The sequence below is a fragment of the Salmo salar genome, chromosome ssa26 (assembly GCF_905237065.1).
Source record: "Salmo salar chromosome ssa26, Ssal_v3.1, whole genome shotgun sequence".
In the NCBI taxonomy this organism is placed as follows: Eukaryota; Metazoa; Chordata; class Actinopteri; order Salmoniformes; family Salmonidae; genus Salmo; species Salmo salar.
In genome coordinates this window covers 21,005,508-21,021,889 of record NC_059467.1, presented here as the reverse complement: position 1 = coordinate 21,021,889, position 16,382 = coordinate 21,005,508, and the positions used below count along the sequence as shown (strand labels likewise).

The following is a 16,382-nucleotide window of genomic DNA, read 5'->3' as shown; positions in this document are numbered from 1 at the left end:
CCTAAGCCCATTGTCCTCTGATTGGCCACTTGCCAAAAGCGTAAATGTGTTTCAGCCTGGGGCTGCCTCGATATCATTCAGCTTTTTCCCGGGCTCTGAGAGCCTATGGGAGCCGTAGGAAGTGTCACGTTACAGCAAAGATCCTCAGTCTTCAATAAACAGAGACAAGAAGAACAAGATCTTGTCAGAGAGGGCACTTCCTGTTCAGAATCTTCTCAGGTTTTTGCCTGCCATATGAGTTCTGTTATACTCACAGACACCATTCAAACAGTTTTAGAAACTTTAGGGTGTTTTCTATCCAAAGCCAATAATTATATGCATATTCTAGTTACTGGGCAGGAGTAGTAACCAGATTAAATCGGGTACGTTTTTTATCCGGCCGTGTCAATAGGTTAAAACAAGTCAAAATGAGGCTCAGTAGTGTGTGTGGCCTCCACGTGCCTGTATGACCTCCCTACAACGCCTGGGCATGCTCCTGATGAGGTGGCGGATGGTCTCCTGAGGGATCTCCGCCCAGACCTGGACTAAAGCATCCGCCAACTCCTGGACAATCTGTGGTGCAACGTGGCGTTGGTGGATGGAGCGAGACATGGTGTCCCAGATGTGCTCAATTGGATTCAGGTCTGGGGAACGGGCGGGCCAGTCCATAGCATCAATGCCTTCCTCTTGCAGGAACTGCTGACACACTCCAGCCACATGAGGTCTAGCATTGTCTTGCATTAGGAGGAACCCAGGGCCAACCGCACCAGCATATGGTCTCACAAGGGGTCTGAGGATCTCATCTCGGTACCTAATGGCAGTCAGGCTACCTCTGGCGAGCACATGGAGGGCTGTGCGGCCCCCCAAAGAAATGCCACCCCACACCATGACTGACCCACCGCCAAACCAGTCATGCTGGAGGATGTTGCAGGCAGCAGAACGTTATCCACGGCGTCTCCAGACTCTGTCACGTCTGTCACATGTGCTCAGTGTGAACCTGCTTTCATCTGTGAAGAGCACAGGGCGCCAGTGGCGAATTTGCCAATCTTGGTGTTCTCTGGCAAATGCCAAACGTCCTGCACGGTGTTGGGCTGTAAGCACAACCCCCACCTGTGGATGTCGGGCCCTCATACCACCCTCATGGAGTCTGTTTCTGACCGTTTGAGCAGACACATGCACATTTGTGGCCTGCTGGAGGTCATTTTGCAGGGCTCTGGCAGTGCTCCTCCTGCTCCTCCTTGCACAAAGGCGGAGGTAGCGGTCCTGCTGCTGGGTTGTTGCCCTCCTACGGCCTCCTCCACATCTCCTGATGTACTTGCCTGTCTCCTGGTATCGCCTCCATGCTCTGGACACTACGCTGACAGACACAGCAAACCTTCTTGCCACAGCTCGCATTGATGTGCCATCCTGGATGAGCTGCACTACCTGAGCCACTTGTGTGGGTTGTAGACTCCGTCTCATGCTACCACTAGAGTGAAAGCACTGCCAGCATTCAAAAGTGACCAAAACATCAGCCAGGAAGGATAGGAACTGAGAAGTGGTCTGTGGTCTCCACCTGCAGAACCACTCTTTTATTGGGGGTGTCTTGCTTATTGCCTATAATTTCCACCTGTTGTCTATTCCATTTGCACAACAGCATGTGAAATGTATTGTCAATCAGTGTTGCTTCTTAAGTGGACAGTTTGATTTCACAGAAGTGTGATTGACTTGGAGTTACATTGTGTTGTTTAAGTGTTCCCTTTATTTTTTTGAGCAGTATATTTTGTATTTATAGTAGGTGAAATACCCAGGGAATCCAGATAATAATAATGATGATGAACATTTTTGGGGCCATTGACCTAGGTCATAGCCCTCCCTCTGACCTACAGTTGAAGTCGGAAGTTTACATACACCTTAGCCAAATACATTTAAACTCAGTTTTTCACAATTCCTGACATTTATTCCCAATCAAAAATTCCCTGTTTTAGGTCAGTTAGGATCACCATATTATTTTAAGAATGTGAAATGTCAGAATTATAGTAGAGAGAATGATATATTTCAGCTTTTATTTCTTTCATCACATTCCCAGTGGGTCAGAAGTTTACATACACTCAATTAGTATTTGGTAGCGTTGCCTTTAAATTGTTTAACTTGGGTCAAACATTTCAAGTAGCCTTCCACAAGCTTCCCACAATAAGTTTGGTGAATTTTTGGCCCATTCCTCCTGACCGAGCTGGTGTAACTGAGTCAGGTTTGTAGGCCTCCTTGCTCGCGCACGCTCTTTTTCAGTTCTGCCCAAACATTTTCTATCGGATTGAGGTCAGGGCTTTGTGATGGCCACTCCAATACCTTGCCTTTGTTGTCCTTAAGCCATTTGTCCACAACTTTGGAAGTATACTTGGGGTCAATGTCCATCTATTTTGTGAAGTGCACCAGTCCCTCCTGCAGCAAAGCACCCCCACAACATGATACTGCCACCCGGTGCTTCATGGTTGGGATGGTGTGCTTATCGGTTTGGATGGTGTTCTTCGGCTTGCAAGCCTCCCCCTTTTTCCTCCAAACATAACGATGGTCATTATGGCCAAACAATTCTATTTTTGTTTCATCAGACCAGAGGACATTTCTCCAAAAAGTACGATCTTTGTCCCCATGTGCAGTTGCAAACCGTAGTCTGGCTTTTTTATGGCGGTTTTGGAGCAGTGGCTTCTTCCTAGCTGAGCGGCCCTTCAGGTTATGTCGATATAGTACTCGTTTTACTGTGGATGTAGATACTTTTGTACCTGTTTCCTCCAGCATCTTCACAAGGTCCTTTGCTGTTCTGGGATTGCTCTGCACTTTTCACACCAAAGTACGTTCATCTCTAGGAGACAGAACGCGTTTCCTTCCTGAGCGGTATGACGGCTGCGTGGTCCCATGGTGTTTATACTTGCATACTATTGTTTGTACAGATGAACGTGGTACCTTCAGTTGTTTGTAAATTGCTCCCAAGGATGAACCAGACTTGTGGAGGTCTACAATTTTATTTCTGAGGTCTTGGCTGGTTTCTTTTGATTTTCCCATGATGTCAAGCAAAGAGGCACTGAGTTTGAAGGTAGCCCTTGAAATACATCCACAGGTACTCCTCAAATTGACTCAAATGATGTCAATTAGCCTATCAGAAGCTTCTAGCCATGACATCATTTTCTGGAATTTTCCAAGTTGTTTAAAGGCACAGTCAACTTAGTGTATGTAAACTTCTGACCCACTGGAATTGTGATACAGTGAATTATAAGTGAAATAATCTGTCTGTAAACAATTGTTGGAAAGATGACTTGTGTCATGCACAAAGTAGATGTCCTAACCGACTTGCCAGAACTATAGTTTGTTGACAAGAAATTTGTGGAGTGGTTGAATTTTTTTTTTAATGACTCCAACTTAAGTGCATGTAAACTTCCGACTTTATTTATAAAGCCCTTCTTACATCAGCTGATGACACAAAGTGCTGTACAGAAACCCAGCCTAAAACCCCAAACAGCAAGCAATGCAGGTGTAGAAGCACGGTGGCTAGGAACTACTGTAGTGTTTCCTGGGAGCACACGAGGGTTCCAGTCTCCAGAGCAGCTCTCTCTGAGGAATCCTCACTCACCTCGACCCTCCTTCCTTCTCCACTTACGGTCCGCAGCAAATTAGACTAATTGGTCCACGCCCATAATTGGTCTGTTTGCTGGGGACACAGTGGTCACTGGAGTGGAGTGGATACTGGCGGAGCCTGGAGGCTGCTGGAACCTTCCAGAGGCTGCCTCAACTCAGTCACATGACACAGTAAACATGAGAGGAGGGTGCTGAGGACTCAGGACTCCAGCCCACTAATCTGGGCCTGTCAGATCAGAGACAGGTTTTGGGACAGCTCTGTGTCATCTCGGCTCTCCTCCACTAATTGGATACGTGTCCCTGAGATCAGACACAGGTCCAGCAGGCTGGTGGCCTGGTGACTCCCAGGTCTCTGGGACGGACGTTTTGTCCAGTTAAGCCAGCGTGGTTTTCGGGGGAGCCCACAGATCCTGGGATCAGACAGATGGTTTAATGAGCCTTGAGCTGCCCTCCTCTCACCCCCTGCACCTCCTCTCACCCCCTGCACCTCCCTGCGCCCTCTCCCTTCAAAGAGCTGCTCCTGCAAGTCAGGACATGTCCCTGGTTGTATCTGAAGATGCCCTCAGGCCGTGATCGCTGCTGATCAATACCGTTCCACTGCAGGCTGGAGGAGAGGGAAATCACTAGGTCAGACTGATTGGATGGATTTCTCATTGGAGTTCAGTAGAGCTGCTAACAGTGGTGCACACAGGAGTACAAAAATGACTGTGTATAAAAAATAGTAACTGAAATGTGTGTCTTGTGATTAGATTTCTTATGCTGATGCTCCATAACAAAGCACCATTTACCAGCATTATAGAACAGTACCATTTTTTCAGAATGTTTTCAAAAGAACATTATACCTTTTGTCAGTTCCACAGGAAGCATTCATTAACATATCTATGACATTTTGAAAAATAACTATTTTACTACTAAGTGGACATGCATTAATTGAGGTGTCTGCGCTCATCTGCTGCTGTGAAAATAGGTATTTACTGTCTTCACCGTTAAAGAGAAATGTATTTTGTCTGAGGGCAGGTTGTTAGTGAATTATGGTAGCGTAACACACAGTGGCCCCTTATTCCCAATGGAGCACATCTCCATAAAGCTGTTCAATGGATTGATTCATGCTATTTAATAGATCATTAGGGGAATGGCTGATTCATGGCCAAGTGTCTCCCTGATATTATTTGACAGTACATAAGATCACCCCCTGACTGTATGAGTACCCCGTCCCTCATCTCTCTCACACACACACACACACACACACACACACACACACACACACACACACACACACACACACACACACACACACACACACACACACACTAGTTTCACACTGCTGTTCTCCACTTATCTGTTGTTTCACTGTTGTCTCCTCCAGGCCAATCTGCGGCCGGACATTGGTCTGGTAAGTCCTGGGCCTGTGACTACATCAGGGAAAACGGCCCCTCCCTTCTACCCTCCCTTCACCGGGGCCAACCCCAGAAGACGCCCCCTACCGGAACCTACTCCCATTGGTCAGTGCCAATTAACCCATACCTATAGAGATACAGAGCAGGGCAAGTTATCAAGTCCCTGACAATGGCATTATAGTCTAGTATCATGTTTAGAGCAGTATGTGCTGACACACTTCTAAACCTCAAGCTGACCAAACGATGTAGCAAAGACGAAGCCAGAGTACTTGTTTTACTGGATGTGACATTGTTTGTAAGAGACCATTGATCTGTTTTCACTAACTCCATGAACAAGCCTGCAAGAGTCCCTGTGTTTTTAATGGATTAAGGACTTTTGCTTAGCCATTTAAACTCCTATTTTAACACTAATAATGATTATCCTGATGATTACAATCGATTGCACAACACTCACAAATTGTTTTGACATACATGACAAATTGTTTTTGATTTGACTTGATTGTGTGCAAGAAAGAATGTTAGGCCAGGGATGGCATCTTCTTCGTTCCTCTCTTTATGCCAGTGAGTGTTGTGTTGTTTACATCCAACAAAGGCCCATTCTATTGCCTCAAACCTGTTTTATCTTTTCACAGATCCTCTACAAACAAAGAAAGTTCGCAAGGTCCCTCCTGGTCTGCCTTCATCTGTGAGTGGAAGATCATTTCATCTGCCTGCCATGCCTCTCATATATAAATAGATCTCTCAGTGAGCTTAACCAAACACACACAAACAAACACACACATACACACACAATGACAGACAAAGAGCTGTTGACATCAATGTCACACAAACCTTTCTGGGATTTTACTTGTTTTCCTTGACTATTCAAAGACGTCCTCTGCAGTGGCACCGGTGGTACCTGGTTGATGTGTAAGGGAGCCCATAGCCCTGCCTTGGGTGTGTGTGTGTGTGTGTGTGTGTGTGTGTGTGTGTGTGTGTGTGTGTGTGTGTGTGTGTGTACATTGGGGTGATTGATTTTGGGGTCTGTCCTGTCACAGCGTGGTCTCCTCAGCTCCTCTCCTGGGACGCGGGGCTATGCGGGGCGCGGGGTACAGAGCTGTCAGAGCGGATCCCCGGCGCTGCTCTTTTGATGTTTAATTAGTCATTATGTAGGCAAACAGGAGGACAGACAGCGATTAATAGTGCAGAATCAGAGACATTTCCATGGGTAATAATCCCGGTGGAGCAGAAGACATTAGAATGCAGAGGAAGTGTGGAGCTCAGCTTGCCTCCTCCTGGGCCGGGCCTCATTAATATGCATAAATCACTAAGTCAGATGTTCATTGTGAAAATCCTGGTGGATTCTCAAAGCGGGCGATTAAGCCTTGCCTTAACTTCCCAGCCACTGGTACCGGCCGATGCTTTTATTTAAAAAAAAGCAACTGGTTTTAGCAGAGATCCCTCTTTACTTTTGTGCTGAATGCTTCATCCCCAGAGAACAAGAAGGGGTGCTTTGATGAGGGTGGCTCAGAGACTGGATTTGCTTTTGGGAGTTGTGATAATCGCGAGCTCCACCGCTGTTCCTCTGAAATCAAATATGGAACAAGACACAGGACATAAAAGAGATGTGTTTTTTTCTCTGAATTTGTGTTTGAATACTAGTTTGTCAGGAACAGAGAGAGGAAAGCAGCGGAGTGGGAAACGCACGCTGCCTCTCCCCTCCTGAAGTAGGTGAAGGGGATATGGGGGGGTGGTGCCAGGAGACAGGGAGGGAGGCAGAGAAAGATTGGTTGCCTTGCGGGGTACATCTCTTTGTTGTGTAAATGGGCGCAGGGCTTCTATTTGTCACTGCTTAACACATGGACGCAGGTGCACTATGTGACTCATAACAGTAGAATCAAAGCAGTACAATCCTGAGTGGAATAAGCAGAGGAGCTAATGCAGCTTCTTCTTCTGTCACTCTGTTTGGAGAAGACGACGCCTGGATCTTGGAGGAGTTAGTCTCTGATCCCAAAACAGAGCCAAGACTTTAACATGGAAAAAGGGGCTGTTTTTCTCTTACTTCCTCTGGTTGCAGGGAAAGGTAAAGAGAGAGAGCCTGTGGTATGGGTGTTGTGTGGGGATGGAGGTTGAGTAGGTGGTGATGGAGGGCTGGTCTGGAGGCTTTTAGGAGGTGTTGTATGGGCCTGGTGGGAGTTGTTGGGCAAGGAGGTGGCGGGGACATGAGCTGCCATAGCTTGTCTTGCAACTGGTTATAGGTGTTTAGAGGTTATATACTGGCTGGTAGGAGGTGTGTGTGTGTGTGTGTGTGTGTGTGTGTGTGTGTGTGTGTGTGTGTGTGTGTGTGTGTGTGTGTGTGTGTGTGTGTGTGTGTGTGTGTGTGTGTGTGTGTGTGTGTGTGTGTGTGTGTGTGTGTGTGTGTGTGTGTGTGTGTGTGTGTGTGTGTGTGTGTGTGTGTGTGTGTACAGGGGTTATCTGCAGGGACCTAGGCTGGTGTGGGCGGCAGACAGAGGTGGTGGAGTTTAGGGGTGTCGAGGGCACAGGCGCACCTGGAGCAGGGTTGCCAGGGGCAGCTGTGCTGTGCCGTGGCGGGTGAGGAGCCTGCAGTGTACCTGTAATGCAGAAATGCAGCTGGCTGCAGATGCTGCTGAAAGGCTTTTGCTTGTGTAAGCACCCAGGCTTCACCAGAGGCCTGAAGAGCTGCTTGATAAACAAAGTGAACACAATGCTTCATATCATTATTTCCCCTACTGGGAATTCTCTTTTATTTCAAACAATTTTCTTTTTTCATCCTCACCTAAAAATGGTTGAGGGGGTTTAGATTTGAAGAGTGGTGTGTTTTTAATGAGCGGCTGATGTGTGTATATATGATGTGTGTGTGTATATGTAGGATTTATATTGCAATCATAATATTTATGGGAGCACATCCTCTGTGCATTTAGGTTGTTCCCCTGCAGTATATACCAGGATGTGGAGGCCATCAGGGAGAGCCAGCCAGCTGCTGATTGCAAACATTCACATGTTTATACCCCAATCTCATCTCATATATACACTTTTTCCTTAACCCACTTTTCCAGTTCGTTTTACGTACATGCTCCTTTTAGGGGACAGGAGCTACTGTACAGATGTAGGATCTACATTTGCTTACTCTTTTGTTACTGAGAATTTTCCTGCACAGCAGGAAATGAAAACTTGTAGTGTTTAAAGTCAATGTTTAAGAAGTCTAAAGTTTGTAAATTCCACTTTAAAAAGTCAGACTTGATTTGCCCTAATGAAAAATGTAACAACCCCTACAAAACAGTTTCATACATTTTTATCCACATAATAATTCACATTTTCTGTTGCTGCAGGATTATTATTGTATTATTCTGGCTCAAAGGAAGATCCTACATATGTAGGTGTGTCACCAACTTTATCAGCCTGATAAGCACCATTTCCCTCTGAACAGTAGATCAATAGATAAACTGTGTACATAGTAAAATACAAATAAAGTGAGCAATGTGGCACAAACATGATGTAGTACAGGGATCATCAACTAGATTCAGCCGTTGGTCAGGGGGCCGGAACTTAATTACAAATAATATGTGGACTGTAAATGGACCACAAGAAGCCCAAACAGATATTTGACTAAAACATAATCATTTCAAAGCATGTTGTATATTGAGGAACCCTCATATAGTGTATATGTGCACTGTAGTCCACTAGTCCCAATTCAAACACATTATTTATTGCTTCTGATATTTATATTAAATGTAGAACACAAATTCAGTACAATGAACACAAACACAAGGTCGTTAGCCATTGCAGATGATCAGAGGATGACTGTATCAGTCTTCAGTCTTGGAAGGCTTACTTCATGATACAGTGGGCTGTCTGTGGTCATAGCTAGATGTATCACTTTGTAAACTGAGCATCGCTCTGAGTGACGACATAACGGGTTATCATTGGATGGACAGCATGCTGCGGAGCAGGGTTGCTGACGGGCAGCTGTACAGGCACCTGCATTAAGGGTTCGTCTGACAGGGGGACAGAGGAGAGGCGCCGCGGCGGCAGCTCTGTGGCTCGTGGGGAAAAGCTGTATCTTGTAGGATATTCATGTGTAGCTGGGAGGGCATTGCTGGTGTGTGTGTAAATAGCCAGGCTTTTTTTACGCGCCCTTGTCACTGGCACAACGGCTTGATGTGACACTTCCTCCTTGGCTGTGGTGATGCTAGTCTGGAGGAGGGAAAGAAAGAAAGTGGCGGGAGAGGGAGGAGGTGGGAGGCAGAATCAACTCCCTTCAGGGACTTTTGCTAGCGAGAACCCTGGCTGTGAATGACAAAAAAGATTGTCATTTACTTTTGACATATCACTCAGACACCCTTGTTTCTGAGAGACTTTCACTTAACAGGGAAACAGGGACTAGAAGAGAGGAAGTCTGCTCTGCTCCGGGCTCTGAGACTAAGACCCAGGATTTTGCCTCGCAGTGTTTGGGTGAATGACACACAGAGGTTATCTCATTTGTGTGTGTGTTTAGCTGAACTCCGAGAGACTACAGCCCCCTTTCATCGATGCAGCTACATGGATTTTGACTAGACAGCCATCTGCAGGCGGAGCAGGATGGTGCAGGAAGCAGAGCTCATTTTGGGTTCTCTTTGAACCAGGGCAGGTCAGGACATGGCAGAGGGCAGCTCTTGTGAGTAGACGTGCCTTTGGATGAAACGCGTCAGCAAAGCCTTCTGCAAATACAGCCAAACAATCATTGTTTGATGTGGCACTTTCATGTAGACACAGTTGTATCGTCTCAAGTGATCTGGATTTCCTTGTTGTCTTGCTGTTTCACAGCATCAGATGACTTACCAGACAACATTCGTCATGCACTGTACCTCGACATTCTTGTATAATTTTTTGGGGGGGATTAAGCATTTATTTTAATTTCTGTCTTTTTTAATTCAAGAAAGATTTTAAGAGTATGGTCATTGTGACATGGCTGACAAGTCTTTCTATGGTGCATGGAATGTGGGTTGACATGGTCCATTTCATTTTCTAAAATCAATTCTAGAATATGTATAGTACTAAACAGAACAGGACTGTCTTTCTGTCTACCTCTGCCTCCTGGCTACAGAGCAGCTCCCATCCATCTCTGGGTTGGCATGATGCCCATTATCTCAACACCCTGCCCCTGTCCTGTCAGGTCAACAGGTCAGAGTCAGACCACCAGGGGGCAGTGTGCCAGGCTCTGCTGCTCTGCTCTGACCCCAGTCTGAAGACCCTATGGAGATGAGCTTATCAGATGGCTGATTAGATAGATGCCCCTCGTTTGCCTGGGGTGATCCTGAACAGAGATCCTCACCCCGTCCCTCCCCGGGACCTTGCCTTGGTGTGTTTATCCGTCTTTGGGTTGCTCAGATTTACCAATGACATGAGAGGCGGAGATAAAGGAGAAGGCCAACAACTCCAGAGGTCCCGGCTGCTTTCATCTACAAGGAGAGAAACAGAGTTAAAAGAACATGAAGCAGAAATGAATGCACACATTAAAGTCATTACTCACATTTCGGCCTGTAGTAAATGATTAATATAGGGCCTGGCTGCACCACGTTAATGCAGACCTTGATTTTAGACTGCTGCCTGGCAGGCTTGGCACGGTGCTCTGTCAACAATCACTAGTGATTAGGTTAATAGAGTGTGTTAGTTGGAGGTTTAACTCTAAACCACACCAGAGTGGCCAGTGGGGTATACTACAAAGCAGGATCAATGAGTTAGCAAGCTAAGTTGTCTTTTTTTGTTGTTGAAAGATAAGCTTGAATTGAGCATGGTCTAATTGGCTCAACAACCAAAAACGCATATCTAAGTTTAGCCTTCTTAATGAACCAGAAAATCAATAGTTATTCCTAGTTGTTTATCAAAGTTAGCTAACTCATTGATCCTGCTTTGTAGTATACCCTCTGGTGTAAGAGAGCATCAGCAGTGGAGGGTTTCCTCAGTGTGTAAGTCAGAGCCATGTCAGGGCGCTTTGATTGGATTGGTCCTTCTTGGGTGACTGGTTGTGCATTGGACCAGTGAAAGACTAGAGGACACTGGCAAGAACACTGACCTACTGTACTAGGCTGAACTGGATAGAGAGGCTCAGTCTTAATGTCGTGGCTCAGAGATAGCCTCCTTCCATCCAGCAGCTTTATTCATGCGTATTGGATCTCTGTGTTTGTGTAGTACACATTGTCGTTGTCGTGACACCCTTTATATTAGTACAATTCATTGGTTCCAGAATCATTTTTGATGACTTAGAACAAACAAAGAGACAAGGAAGGAATTCAATGTGATGTTGCTATGGAGCTAGAGCAGTGTCCTATCACTAAATAACTTTATGAACAGTTGTATGGGGGACGGAGGTTTGTATGTCGGAGGATTTAGATGACAAAGGGCAGAGTTGATGAAAGGGAGTTGGGTGGAGTGTTATTTTGTGGTTCGTAGGGAATGTGGTTCAGATCATATTTGGATGGGAGAGAGCGAGGGTCTGTGTTGAATGAACTCACAGAAGTATAGGGTTGTACTGAAAAAGATCATATGAGGCATGTCTATGGGCTGGAGATCCATGTTAACTCTGGGGAGGGTAGGGTGTGTGTGTGTGTGTGTGTGTGTGTGTGTGTGTGTGTGTGTGTGTGTGTGTGTGTGTGTGTGTGTGTGTGTGTCCTATATCAGGTCAATCAGTCAGCCAGGCCAGGAGTGGCTCAGCCAGGATTACCATAGTTACATGTACGTATGTCTGGCAGAAGCAGCACTAGAGGAAGTGTATGTTGACTCAGTCACACAGAATGAGTGCTTTATAAATAACCGTAAAGCACCTTTCTGCTTCATACACACATGCAAAGCGCTAGGGAAATATGGTCAGTGGGGAAATGGAAGAGGAGGAAACGTGTCTGTCGTTTAGAGCAGTTAGAGATACTCTAACATCTCAAACTGAAGCAGAGCCAGTAGCACTGCACTGTATGCCTGCTCTGGAACAGCCGACAGATGAGAAAATGCCTGTTCTGTGCTGGTTTATGCAGTCGTAAATCATTGGAGTTAACGTGTAATGAATGTGTAATTAAGTCAAGGCAAAGCTTTTCGTTATAAACTTCTTGTGGGGTTTTGGGCAGATTAAGAACCCCCCTCAGCACCCCCGCCCCCCCCAAATAAAAACCAGAGCTTCTTACAGGAAACAATCCCCCCCCATCCAGTCTTATGACATCATGGCTAAATCCATGCGTGAGATGGAGGTGACCTCAGTGGGTGGATTTGCAGTGGATCTTTTTTAACACCCAAACAAATCCCAGGGGAAAAAGCATGGCCAGTGGCTCAAATGTGATTAGAGGGGGGAGTTGTGTGGACAGGTGCATGGCTGGGTGGCTGCCAGTGAGGTAACACTTGGCCCACTTTGACACAGATGCAGACTGGTCCTGTTTCTTGGTGCCTGATGGGTCAGGGGCTGGGCCGGGCCCGGGCCCAGGTTCAATGTTGAAGTGATAGAGGGTGGTGGTCCTGGCTCTGTCTTAAGAAGATTAGGGTTTAGGATGAGATCTGACATGGTTCAGAAGCTCAGGAAATGAAGTATGACAACATGGGGCGTCTTCTCAGTAATACAGCTAATATCTGTTTGTCTGTTAGACAAATGTAAATGATCCCAAAGTGTCCCTGTGTCACAGATCCCTCTGGAACATTCATTGCGCACACCTGGCCCCTATTCCCACTGCTTGTATTTGTATATATGTGCCCTTTGTTCACCATGGTGCTGTCCATTATTGTTACAATGTCCGTTGGTGCGTGTGAGTACCTGTGCTGTGTGTTTCGGGCTTTCGTGCCCTTGTGGATTGCTCAGATGATTACGGGTCTCGTCCCGTGTGTTAATCATTGTCCGTGTGTGTATTTATTCGAGGTACTCCTCGCTCTTTTGTTTGGGTCTCAACCCTGTGTTTTGTTACGTGTTTGTTTGGTCTTCGTCCCCGTGCCTTTACACTGCACGCCATAATTTGGGCTGAATAAAAAAAACTATTACGCATTCCTGCGCCTGTCTCCCGAATCTCTTCATGCCAGCGTGACACCCTGTGTTTGCAGCTACATGTTGTATGCTGTGTTTGTGAGTAGTAGTAAGACGCCTGCTTTTATCAATGTTGAGTCCATCTCTCTTTACTCATTCTCTTTGAGCTTTCATGTGTTTTTTTCTCAGCATGGCCTTCTGTGTCTGGACCCGTTTTTGGACCCTTCAAACGCACATTTTCCTTAAAGCATCAACTTGAAACGGGTCCAGATATAAAGTGGTACCAGCATGTAGACCCCAGTGCCTTGGAAGAGTTTAAAAGAATCTCAGAGAAGAAAGAGGAATACATAATAATAGTACTGAAGGAAAAACATAATAAAGCCTCGTTTTCTTTGGGAAAGGAGTCTTTCATCTTTCTATAACAATAATGCTCTCAATGAGTGCACAGGACTGTGTTTAGTCCAGGAAGCTTCCAGTGGCAGACATGAAAGGCTCCAGGGAGGCTGGATGGAGTGGGCTTTAAAGGCTCTGTATGGCACACGGGTCAGTCCTCTCCTCTCCTCTCGCCTCGCTCTTCCTCCTCTTCCCTTTCTCCACCTCTCCTCTTTCTCCTCCTTCAATGGAGGCTGACATGGAACAGCAGAGCGGTCTGAGAGTGGCAGACAGTGAAATGAAGTGGCTGTTTTGGTTGTACCCCTCTGCTTCCCCCTGGCCTGTGGTGTACGTCTGAGTTTGAGGCCCCCGGGGGTTTAGGAAATGGAGCATCACAGTTCTGTTGCCTGTCTGACGTCATGGCCCGCCCCCTCTGCAGCTGTGGTGTGTGTTTAACAACTCTCTCTGTTTACAGTCACCGTCGTGACAAGGGGGTTCATTCTGACAATAGGGAAAGTGTAATTGTTATGGAAGCACACAGTATACATGAACATTCTCACTAAGATGTTCTAGAACATTCTAAACGTTTCTTTCTCCTTCTCCCTGTCTGTTTTTATGACTCTGGGTATTCTACCTAAGAAATAGAATCCAAATTTAATTTGAGGTCTTATTTTCCCTTCCTATTTTCCTTTCCTTGTTAAGAGTCCACTTTCCCATATTGGTTGTTAATTGGTATAACGTTGAGTGTGGGAACAGGTTCAGCTCCTGTCCAGATGGTTGTGTAGAAACCCTATCCCTTCATTTTACCTTACCGCTAGCGGACTCATTCAGTTATTACAAAAACAACAGATTAGCCTGTTTAGGATTAAAACCTGTGTGGGAGAGCATGTTTATTGCAGTTATTTACTCAGTAATTTGTTTGCTTTTGAATAATGTAAATTAATGATATCGTGCCCAAAGCTAAATAGTTTTAGTTCAATCTCCCCTGCAGAAAATCGAAATGTTTATTTTTGGGAGTTATAATTTTTTTCTCCTCGTTCTAAATCAACTCACACATTTGTTTTCTGTCCCACCTCCTCGCTTTAACTTTTTTAACCCCCCTCCCCGTTCGCCTACCCTCCCCCGATCTGCTTTCCTCTTTGCCTCAGCACTTATGAGGCTTAGGGGGAAGAACCATATCAGCCCCTCCCCTTCTCTCTACCACCCCCCTAACGCTGTGGCGAATGGTTCAGCCCTGTTTTGCATAAGTTTCCTCTGAGTAGATCCATGTGTGAAGGGCCAGCCCAGGACTGAAAGAATTAGTCCCTTTTTAACGGGTTCGATGTATGTCTAGGGAGAAGGCTTGTGTGCTGCTGCTGCCGTGCTCTGAAACAGTACACTTGCTCCAGTCATCAGTATAATAGCCAAAGCTATCATGTATTGCGCCTACCCTGTCCCTGGAATGGGCAGCAACTCCTTAATGTATTACTACAACGGGAAATCGGTGAGTTCTGTCTGTGGGAGAAAGAGAGAGAGAGAGTGTGTGTGTGTGTGTGTCCACGTTTGTAATTGGCCCTCGGGTATGGAGTTGCAGAATATTGGGTTGTCCGGCTGCACAGCATGTTTCTCGGCTCTAGAGTATATCACTCCTCTCTGCTTTACTCTCTCTCGCCTTTTCTCCCTGCCCCTCTCTCTCTCTGTGTCTCTCTGTGTCTCTCTGTGTGTCTCTCTGTGTGTCTCTCTGTGTGTCTCTCTGTGTGTCTCTCTGTGTGTCTCTCTCTGTGTCTCTCTCTGTGTCTCTCTCTGTCTCTCTCTGTCCTTTTCCCTCTCTCTCTCTCATTTTCCCTCTCTCCTCTGTGGACTGATTTTTCCGTTGCCTCAGTTACAGCTGTGTGACAGTACCATTTGTTTATCTTTGCAGTTCAAATAGAGGACATACTTCATTTCTTTCTCAATATGTTCCAGAAATGTTATAGTCTGAATCTGTTAGATGGTTCACTTCTTTTTTAAAAATTTTTTTAGCTAACCATGTATGTCAAAACTTAAACTTAATTTCAGCACAGACTTCTCTATTAGAGATGAAGCAGAATATAAGCAAGGCACACCAATTGTATATAAGTAGGAACAAAACTCTATGTGGATGTGTGTGGTTGAAAGCAGTAAAACACCATGTTTTTTTCTCTCACCTCTGTTCGTAGACAGACTGAAAATAGTTTTTTTTTGCTGTGAATTTATTTTTACTGGCTGGTTAGTTCAGCACTGAGGCTGGGTTGAAATAATAACATGTGGAAGTCTGGGAATGATTAAGGAAAAGAGGCTGCCTGTTAAGGTTAGACTTTCCTGTTTGTAGATTGAGCTCCTAGCACCCGCGTTGCTGTTATTCCATCTGTTTTTAATCACATCGGCATTCTGGACTCTACAGGGAACATAATGTGATTCCTGGATTGCTCAGTAAAAAACTCTTTGATTTCTGTGTTCCTGCAAAAACTTTATTTTATGTGTGTGTATGTGGGAGAGTGTGTAGTTTGCGTGTGTGTGTTTGTGTGCGTTTGTGTTTCGGTTTACCTGCCTCTGAGCTAAATTGAGTTTCCTCAGATGCTTGCAGTAATTGTGTCACAGGTGTAAAAGTCTCACTGGCACTGCTGCTGAATAAGAGATGAGCAGAGAAAAGTCTCTTCCTGTTTCCCAGCTTCTCTCCAGAGAGCAAAAACACTGAAACGCCCACTCAGCTCCATCCAGAAAGATAACTCCACCTTTCAGAGTCAAGGCCTCATTGGACCTCATTCTCTGATTTAAAGAAACCAGGAAGTTGAACATTTCTATACCATTGTGAGATTCACTTTTATGAGGTCAACATGTTCGGGCATGTGTTTTAGCCCTCCTCATACCCCATTAGGACAATGCCCTTTGTTCCTACAGCACCACAGATCGCTTTGATCTTTTTATATGAAGTATTACCAGGAATGTCTTACAGGCCCGGCAGAGGGAGAAAATTGGGAACGTGTGGGCAGCATGGGTCAACTTTATGATCCAAAGCAGTCGATAAATAACCAACCAATACCAAGCTCTTTATC

The 16,382-nt window shown here is 45.6% G+C and overlaps 1 protein-coding gene across 6 annotated transcripts in view; it reads left to right on the top strand.

Moving 5' to 3' along the window:
• Positions 1-16,382, top strand: part of LOC106587346 (transcription factor 12) — a 95,026-nt gene that overhangs the window by 57,164 nt on the left and 21,480 nt on the right. For 5 of the 6 annotated variants that reach the window (XM_045709109.1, XM_045709114.1, XM_045709112.1 and 2 more), the window contains exons 7-8: positions 4,955-5,090; positions 5,618-5,670. In XM_045709109.1, the coding sequence (XP_045565065.1) occupies positions 4,955-5,090; positions 5,618-5,670 (189 nt within the window). Of the gene's footprint in view, positions 1-4,954; positions 5,091-5,617; positions 5,671-14,527; positions 14,813-16,382 lie in introns of those variants that run through there. The other variant, XM_045709113.1, reaches the window with a different exon arrangement.